The sequence below is a fragment of the Solanum lycopersicum genome, chromosome 9 (genome assembly GCF_036512215.1).
Source record: "Solanum lycopersicum chromosome 9, SLM_r2.1".
Taxonomy (NCBI): Eukaryota; Viridiplantae; Streptophyta; class Magnoliopsida; order Solanales; family Solanaceae; genus Solanum; species Solanum lycopersicum.
The window spans coordinates 6,607,674-6,617,493 of NC_090808.1; the positions used below are offsets into that span (position 1 = coordinate 6,607,674).

General features: G+C 32.9%; 2 protein-coding genes across 2 annotated transcripts; one reads left to right on the forward strand and one right to left on the reverse strand.

Moving 5' to 3' along the window:
• The first annotated feature begins 437 nt into the window (after positions 1-437).
• Positions 438-4,271, forward strand: LOC101250146 (clathrin light chain 2). The gene is made up of 3 exons (XM_004246281.5): positions 438-783; positions 2,867-3,020; positions 3,694-4,271. The coding sequence occupies exons 1-3, from the start codon at positions 569-571 to the stop codon at positions 4,033-4,035; spliced, it is 711 nt and encodes a 236-aa protein (XP_004246329.1). The 5' UTR covers positions 438-568; the 3' UTR covers positions 4,036-4,271.
• A 139-nt stretch (positions 4,272-4,410) lies between these two features.
• LOC101267443 (putative serine/threonine-protein kinase) lies at positions 4,411-7,469 on the reverse strand. Its single transcript, XM_026032894.2, has 5 exons — positions 7,406-7,469; positions 7,150-7,262; positions 5,392-5,602; positions 5,059-5,296; positions 4,411-4,975 (listed from the first exon to the last, which is right to left on the reverse strand). Exons 1-5 carry the CDS (start codon positions 7,467-7,469, stop codon positions 4,411-4,413), a joined length of 1,191 nt encoding a protein of 396 aa, XP_025888679.2.
• Positions 7,470-9,820: the final 2,351 nt, after the last annotated feature.

Sequence of the window (9,820 nt, forward strand, 5' to 3'; positions counted from 1 at the left end):
TTATTTTCTATTATATTCTTAAATTTCTGGTTCAGCAATAAATTTATTTATTACATATAAAATACTTTCAAAGAATTCAAATATTATAAATTTTTTAATTTTTATAAAATAATTTCTCATTAAATTAATTTTACTAATTATTATTTTATATATTTTTCTTTTAGTTTTATTAATATAACTTTAGACTTTTCAAGTTTACCGAATTTGAAATAATAAATAAAAGCAATAAAAATTTTGAAAATCGAATAACACCACTTTAATAAATAAAAGTACATGAATCACGAAATTGTTACTCTAAAGTACAAGTAATTATTTCGGATTTATTTGAAAAAAATAAGAAAGGGAAATAGATTTATTACTTACCTGGTAAATTGGAGTATATTATTCCAAAAAGCGATACCCTATAGTAAGTTGACACGTTTCAGATGAAGGAAAATGCGATGTATGTGATTACTGTCTCCAATGCTTTTACTGCACTTGATTCCTCTTGTGCTGACTCGCTTGGAGAAAACGAACAAACACACACAACTGAAATTGCGGGAAGGGACAAAAATAAGAGGAATCCGCCATGTCATCACATATCTCCGGCACCAGCGCTGCCATGACTCCGCCGTTGGACCGTAGCGGAGACTTCGAGGTTGCTACTGAAGAATCCGGAGACTACGTTATTGGTTTGGAGTCGGGGACGTCTGAAGCTCAGTTCATCGGAGAAAATGGACCGATTCTCCCTCCACCAGAACGTATGGTAGCGGAGGAAGGTTTTGCCCTGAGAGAGTGGCGACGGTGAGGTTTAATCTTTTTTTTTTTCGTTTCTCGGTTTTAAATTCTCTGCATGCAAAGACATATATGTATTATATTCGTATAACATGATTTGATTGACTAAAATTGATAAATTCCGTAATGGATTTTTGTGATAATCATGTTTGTTTAGGGTAATAAGAAACGGTAGCTACTGATTTTTGCAAATAGCTATTTTAGTCAACTCTAGTAGTTTTTTCTTTCAGTTTAATTTATTGTTTGTCTATCAAAGTATTTGATCATGGAGAGGAGCCTTGACGCAACAGTAAAAGTTGTTGATTGATGATGATGAGGTCGCGGTTTGGAGCCATGGAAATAGACTCGTGTAAGGCTATGTACAGTAAACCTAATGTCCTGCCCTTTCTGGGCCTGGGCAGCGGGAGCTTAGTGCAATTGCTGCTGGTATTATGAATCTTAGTGCATCGACAAATTCAATTCACTTTTTTGGTTCTCTGATTTTAAACTTATGATAAGTGCTTACAATGTTTATTGCCAAGTGAATAAGTGCTGCCTTTATCATTTTATTTTTCCGGAGAAGATAGTTTCTAGTATTCCTTCCGTTTACTTTTACTTATCCATTTTGGACTTTTCAAATCCATTAAGAAACAATAATTGATATGAGAATTTTACTATAATACTCGTATTAATTGATATTTAGTATAAGGTTTTGGGGAATAAGAACTTAATGCTGAGGTTTAACATAGAAAAAAATAATTATCTTTTCTTGATAGGTTAAAACTGACGAGTATAATTGAAAATCTATTTTTTGAATAGTGAACAAGTAAAAGTAAACGGAGGGAATAGTTTATAATACCCATGAACTTGATAGTAGTTTATAAAACCTATGAGAAGTTCAATCCTCAATTTTGTTTGTTTCTCTTTTGTCTGAAAATAATGTTTTATTCTACATTTTGTCAATTACTTATTTAACATAGAATCAGAGTTTTCCGATCCATTCACTTGTTAAAAAATAGATTCTGATTTACCTCCAACGCATGTAATTTCTTTACCTTGACCAATTAGTTGGGGAAAGTGAATTGAATTTTGATATAGTCAACTCCTAAGATAAATTCTTAAAAAAGAAAATTCTCCTAAATACATTTGGGAGATTTTTGATACTTAAGTGATAAATGAGTTCCTGATGACATGGTCTTGCAATGTGGTAGTCAATAGGGGATCCATAAATTTAAGTTGGTTGGTGGTCCGAAGATAAATTCATCGAAGAAAATTCTGTTAAAACTTTTGAGGAGGCCTGTGATTACTTATTGATGATCGAGTTGTTTATGAAATAATCTTGCCATCTCATAGCTTATAGGTAGCTGGTTCAAATAAGATAGTGTCTGTGGAGTACCCACTACTTAACTTTGACAATAGGTTCTAACTTGACGTAGATTTACATTTTTAAAAAAGAAATAATCTTGCCATCTCATAGCTTATAGGTAGCTGGTTCAAATAAGATAGTGTCTGTGGAGTACCCACTACTTAACTTTGACAATAGGTTCTAACTTAACATAGATTTACATTTTAAAAAAAAATTCACTATATATTTGCTGGTAGCACCCTCTTCCTTAAACATTTCAGTCCATGGTGGCAGTTGACTTGAGTTTACCTTTTAATCCCTGAAGGAAATTTTGCGATTCTTTTTACCCTTTAAAATCTCTGAAGCTGATACAAAGTTGAATACCGACTAGTTCATTGTTAATATGCAGTGTACATATGTGTTTGTGCATTGTACAAAGCTTCTTTACTGGTGTGTAAATCCGATGCTTTTCTTGTTAACAGCATGAAAAGATAGTGTTTATTGTGCAATCTGAAGCTTAACACATAATTCTCTATTTGAGCCTATCTCAGCTTATGCCTATGAGCTTCTTTTTCCTGTAGTTATCAAGTAATTGTTAGCGCATACCTATAATACATTAAAACTCACCATTTCCAATTTACTTTTGTCTAGTGACATTCTAATTCGCATACTATCTTATTCCTTTGTTGTATGCTTGTGAAATGAAATTAAAAGTTACTTTTTTGGATCTTCTCAGCTGAGAGGTGTAATATTTGTTCCATTTTCCAGATTGAACGCCATACGGCTGGAGGAAAAGGAGAAAAGGGAGAAAGAAATTGTTAGGGAAATAATTGAAGAAGCAGAGGAATACAAAGCAGAGTACTATAGGAAATGGAAACTTAGATGTGAGAACAATGTAGCTGCTAACCGGGAGAAGGAGAAGGTGACACCTATAGCTATATAAATTAAAAGTCTTTCCAAGGCATTTTGCTTAGAGTCACGGTTTGTTAACTAGTTTGGCATAAATTTGCTTGTGCTGTGTGTTTGTTTTCCAAACAGTTGCTTTAGCTGGAAGGAATCTTATCACTGGTCTGACATGTCGTGCATCTAGTTACCTTCTCTTCCTAATCATTGCTTTCAACTCTTCGGAATAGGATATTGAGTGTTGAAACAGGGAGATTAACGTAGTTAACCTAGTAGAAGTACCATCCCATTTTTAATCTTGGTACTTGCTACTCTCCTTTTTAAGGTATTAGTTTTTAAAAAATCATCGCATTGGTAGTTACGACTCAACCAAGGCAGGGACTCAGAGAAAAGCAGTTTCTACATTTATCTGTTTAAATTTCATATGATTTAGCGATAACATTGCGTAGGAGGTGTAAAATTAAAAATGTTGAAAGTGGAAGTTTTCCACAAGAGATCAAAATGTGCTGATAACCTTTTGAACAATCTATGCTGAGTTTTTGTGCTTTGGTGAGTTTTATTTGCTAATCTCCACAGATATGTCTTTGGTTTTATGGTTTGTCGAATCTTTAGACATAGTTCCACAGTACGGCAAGTTCCTCCTTAGTCAATCAATGTGTTGCAGTTCATGTGTCATCTTTTTCTTTTTCCAGTTATTCTTGGCCAACCAAGAGAAGTTCCATACTGAAGCTAATAAGGCTTATTGGAGGGCAATCGGAGAGCTTATTCCAAAGGAGGTCCCGACCATAGAAAAGAAAGGAAAGAAGGATAAGGAGAAGCAGCCATTCATCAATGTCATTCAAGGACCCAAACCTGGCAGGCCAACTGAACTCTCTAGAATGCGTCAAATACTTGTGAAACTCAAACACAACCCGCCTGAGCATATGAAGCCTTCTGCAAAACCATCTTTGGAACCAAGAAAAGATGCAAAGACAGGAACAGAAACTTCTGTTACTGCCTCTGCAAAGCCTCAAGCTACTACTGCTGCACCTTGAAGGTTTATCCTCTGCTGCACAATGAAAATGCTACTATGTTGATCTCGTAAAGCAGTCGTCCTTTACGTTAACTTAAATGTTATGAGTTTGAGAACAACTCCTATCAGAAAGTCTTTACCTTCATTTCTAGTTTTAGGAGCTAATATGTGCATAGAGAAAAGTTTCTATCCTGTTCTGTGTTCATAGTCTCTGCTGTAAACTTCATCTTCATATCTGAAATTTGGAGTTGCATAGTAGCTCATTGTGTGTGATTGTCTCTCTTTCTTCCTTATCAGCTACTGCCAACTTTACATTACATGAGAAAATGTATGAAAAAGGAAGTCTAATGAGAGACGATACATTTACTCCTCAATAGCCCACGTTAGAGGAATAACATTATCTAGGAAGCATTTGGGTGACGTTCTGAAAGCTCTCAAACTTTGTTGATGTTACAAAAGGATTTACAGATTGTACCCCATTCTTCCCCGCGGAGGATGATTTCTGCAGACTACCACTATGTGGTCTATAAACTCCTGGTTCAGTTAACAACTTCTCGTTGAGGTTGACTTCCTTGGACAACATCTCAATCACTTGTTTCATATTAGGTCTTTGGTTAGGTGCTGATTGTATGCAAAAGAGAGCAACTTTGATGAACCGCAGTAATTCAGTTTCTGGATACTCTGTTAGCTCTGGATCAATGATTTCCAGAACTCGTCCTTCTTCTCTTAGCTTCCATACCTGCAACGCGTAAACCTTCAAAATGCTGATTACTAATGAATCTTCAATATCATAAATCTGAAAGTATAGTCCTACCCATTCCACCAGAACCAAGAGATCCACTCCAAATGCTGATTTACTACTCCTTCTTCCACTTATGATTTCAAGTACAACTCCAAAACTATAGACGTCAGCCTTTTTAGTGAGTTGTCCAAACAAGACATACTCCGGAGCAAGATAACCTCTGGACATCAGAATACCTTGCTGAGAGGAGACAGGGGAGGAACATCGAATGTTATGAAACTGAAATTCGATGTAACTACTCACATTGTTCCTGCTACTCGCGTACTTAGATGAGTGACATTTTCAGGAAAAAGCTTAGCCAGACCAAAATCTCCAATTTTAGGATGAAGGTTTTCATCTATAAGGATGTTACTAGCCTTAATATCTCGATGAACAATCGTTGGTGAGGCTTCTTCATGAAGAAATGCTAAACCAGATGCTGTACCTAAACATATAGCAACTCTCTGAGGCCAGTTCAGAGCAACGCGTTTACCATTAGAACCTGAAATAACAATTTTAACCCGTCCAGATTCAGTTCAATGCGCTCATTTAACATTCCTAACTTCAAACTATGACATGTTCATTTGAGAACATTACCTAGTAAAGCACTGGCAAGGCTGTTATTCTTCAAATATTCATATATCAACATTCTATTGCCACTCTCAACACAACAACCAATCAACTGAACAAGATTTGGATGTTGGGTATTTGAAATCATATTAATCTCTGTCAGGAATTCTTTAGTACCTTGTTTTGATTCAGCAGAGAGACATTTAATGGCAATACAAGTTCCATCTCTTAAAACTCCCTACATTTAAAGAACAAAGTTGCGTAAATACAGCGAGTGGAAATACATAAAAGATTCAACCAATGTAGCAGGTAATTTACCTTATTTTACTTTTTTTATGATGATAGTGTTCATATCAGCTTACATGTACATCGACTATTTCACCAGTACTCTACCCACCAAAGCTTAGTTACATTGGATGGTATTTATCTAAGCAGGGCCAACTCAACAACATTTTGGGGCCTAAAGCGAAATTTAAGAGAGGGGCCCTAATGTATTATTTTCATCATATGTACTTTTATTTAAAATATATTTTTCTAGTTATTTTAGATGTAAAGTCATTAAGTATTGTTTTATAATCAATTTGCTTTAATAATTCCTTTTCAAATGATAATATAGCTAATTCATTCAATATATCTTTGAGACATTGTTGATCTATAAGAAGATCTAATCAATTTTAATCTCGAAAAAAAAAATTGGTTGAGGCAACGGTTAAAGAAACTGTTAACATTCATCCTATAAACAATATGTATATTTTGGAAAAGAATCAAGTCTTTTTATTTGATTAAGTATTTACGTTACATCATTATCTTCTACTTGTATTATTTCTCTTTAACACTTTCAATTCAAAAAATAAATCTAAATCATCAATATCAAAATAACTATTATGTGTTAAAGAAAGTTCAAGGTTAAGATAATATTTTTTCAAAAAAAAAAATCATCATCTAGTAATCTCAATATGTTACCACTAAATAAGAAATTTTTAAAAAAATAACTTTTATATGCTTCAATTAGTTCAAATTTATTTTGAAGTGAAAAATAGTTTGATCTACTCGACATATATAAAATAATCAACTCTAAAGATTCTTCAAGGAACTTAGTGATTTCGTTATTCATATTTTCATCAAATTATTTCTTACGAAAATCAAATTTATATCATGTAATATGCAAATTTTTTAGTAGAAATCATAGCACTTATGACACATATAATTTAGTTTTTTTTAAAAAATAACACATAAGTTATTGTTTTTTAAAAATGGGTCCTCCAAAAATATAGGAGCCCCAAGTGATGACTTTAGTGACCTAGGGGTTAAGACGGCCGTGTATCTAAGCTACACCCTTTTGGGGCCTCCATTGAGATTTCAACCTAAATATCTCATTAAATCATTAGGCTATATCCTTAAATGCAGGGGCGGAGCCACCTGGTACAAAGGGGTTCATCCGAATCTCTTTCGATGGAAAATTATACTATTTATATATTGTTACAATAATATTTTATGTATATATAATGGATGTCGAACCCTCTTCAACTATTTCACATGCCGATTTCTACGAATTCTGAACCCCCTTATTTAAAATCCTGACTCCGCCATTACTTAAATGCCCCCATTTTTCTACTCACTAGCAAACCCCACTTCGAATGGTTAAATTATTATAGTTATCTTTTAAGTGACCTTACTTTGTCTTTCTAAATTTTGAGCATATAGAATTTTTTATTTTCGGTAAGTAATAACTAGCATCAACAAGGACCATGAAGAGGTATGACACAAGAAACAAAAGATGATTACCTTATAAACAACTCCAAAACCACCGCCTCCTATTTTGTTAGATGGATGGAAGTGACCTGTGGCTGATCTCAATGAGTTATAGGAAAAAAGCCTCACATTGTTGGTTGTGAACTCTACGCAATGAAAAACACAAAAATAATATGAAAATTACGTGAACTACTTCTCAAAGTTGGACTAAGCGTCAAAATTTTTAAACTTTATGAATTCTAAATTTTATAAGAACGACTTTTTTTTTCAGAAATAAGAGTTAACTTACCTTGGACTTGAGTCTTTCTATTGTTTTTGTAGGATTGCACAACTCCAAAGCAATTCCAACCCATTGCTCAAATATTCAAAATTTTTAACTTTGTAGCACCTAATATTTCTACAAATTAATGAAATAGAAAAATAAAAAAAAAATAAAAATCAACTTAACAAAATGGGGTTGGCCAAGTGAACAAAAGAAGCCGCCATTGAGGTTTGACTTTTTCTCGATATTAAAATTTGATTAATTTAAATTTATATAACATAAATTTTATATAAGAGATGTACTTTTGTTAATTATTTTTTTATATCTAAAACTCAAAATTCATGCTTTTGAAAAAGTTTGCTGATCAAATTTAAACTTATATTGCATAAGCATTATATAATAGATGTACTTTTGTTAATTGTTTTTTTTTATATCTAAAATTCAAAATCCATTCTTCTGAAAAAGTTTGCCGATGTCCTTGCTGTGTGAGGTTGACTTTGTTTTATTTTGTCTTTCTTTTTGTTCCATTTTTATTTCTTAGAAATAAAAAAAAAAGGTAGTTAATGTGGCTGGCTTTAATTTCATTTCAATATGTTTAAGAAACTAATGCCACTTCTAAATTAGCTTTAAATTTTAATATATTTCATTTTTTTAAGTGACAATTTATTAGGAATTACATCATGACATATTTAATAAAAAATAATAAAACACAATTGGAAGATAGTTTTAATATGTTATCATTTGTGCAGTTATGCATATTTTGTTGGGTTTTAGCAAGTGTGAATGGAAAAAGAAAAGAGAAAATATCAAAAGTGAGTGAACTACTTTGGAGAGAAAATGAAAAGTCATTTGCAAAGTGCAAATGAAAAGTCATTTCTTATAAATTTGCAGGTAACGGTAACATTCCGAAAAATTGTTACTCTTTTCGAAAAGTCGTTACTTTCTAAAAAGTAGTTATTTTCCTAACAGACACAATTTATCCAGAAAGTTGTGTCTTTTGGAAAAAATGGGTCTGAACAGATTTCACTGAACAGACATGTTCCTTGCTGAAAATGACTATAAAAGGAAGTCAATTTTTGATTTTTTTTAATCATTGAAAATTTTTTCTTTCTCTGCATTTATTTTTCTCTCAAATAAAATCAAAGTGTCGATCGACTGAGTCTGTGTGACTTGTTGTTGTTCTTAAATTCGTTGAAGTTAAAGAAGTTTGAGGTACCGCTATTTCTTTAACAGGTTTAATCCATTTTATCTTGGGAGAAATTAATCCATAACCTTGGGTACAGTGAGGGGATTAAATTTCTTAAGGACACAGTAGTTTCTGTGGACTCGGATTAATTCTTGTATTCTATATTATTTTCTGCTTCATCTTATTTCTGTTTCTGTTTCTGTTTATTAACTTTATAAATACAAGTTATTGTATGAATAACAATCTTAAGAAATTTAACAGTTTCTGTATTTGAGGTTTCTGGAGAGTAAAACCTTTATGGTTTTCTACTTTGCTTGAATTTTTAAAATTCATTCGATTAACGATTAAAAGAACATAAAAACTTTATCGTTAAATCAGAAATAGTTTGTGTAAAGATTTGTTCTTTACTGTTAGTATTTTAAATACTTAATTTATCTGCCATTTGTGACAAAAAAAAAAGACTAATTCAAGTCAAACAAATGCTGGAACAGTTTGTGCTGCAACAACAACGGTTGCACATAATCGTTCAAATGCTGCCTTAGCACCGGCTGAAAAACCTGCAAAGTTTTCTGGAGTCGACTTTAAAAGATGGCAGCAAAAGATGTTCTTCTATCTCACTACGTTGAGTCTGCAGAAGTTCATCAATGAGAATGTTCCTGTTATGTCAGATGAAACTCTGGCTGATGAACGATTCTTGGTAACAGAAGCATGGACACACTCAGATTTTTTGTGTAAAAATTATATTTTGAGTGGTCTGCAAGATGATCTGTACAATGTGTACAACAATGCAAAAACCTCAAAAGAACTCTGGGATGCTTTAGAAAAGAAGTACAAAACAGAAGATGCCGGAATGAAGAAATTCATTGTGGCAAAATTTCTGGACTTTAAGATGATAGACAGTAAGACTGTCGTCACCCAAGTTCAAGAATTGCAGGTCATAATCCATGATCTCTTTGCTGAAGGATTAATTGTGAATGATGCTTTTCAAGTGACTGCAATTATTGAAAAGTTACCTCCATTGTGGAAGGACTTTAAAAACTACTTGAAACACAAACGCAAGGAGATGACTGTTGAAGATCTCATAGTAAGGTTGAGAATCGAAGAGGATAATAAGGCTGCAGAAAAGAGGTCACGTGGTAATTCAACAATATCTGGAGTAAATTTTGTTGAAGAAGATTCCACAAAATTAAAGAAAAGAAAGAAAGCATTTGGTCCAAAAAGCAATTCTCCTAAGAAGAAATTCAATGGAAACTGCT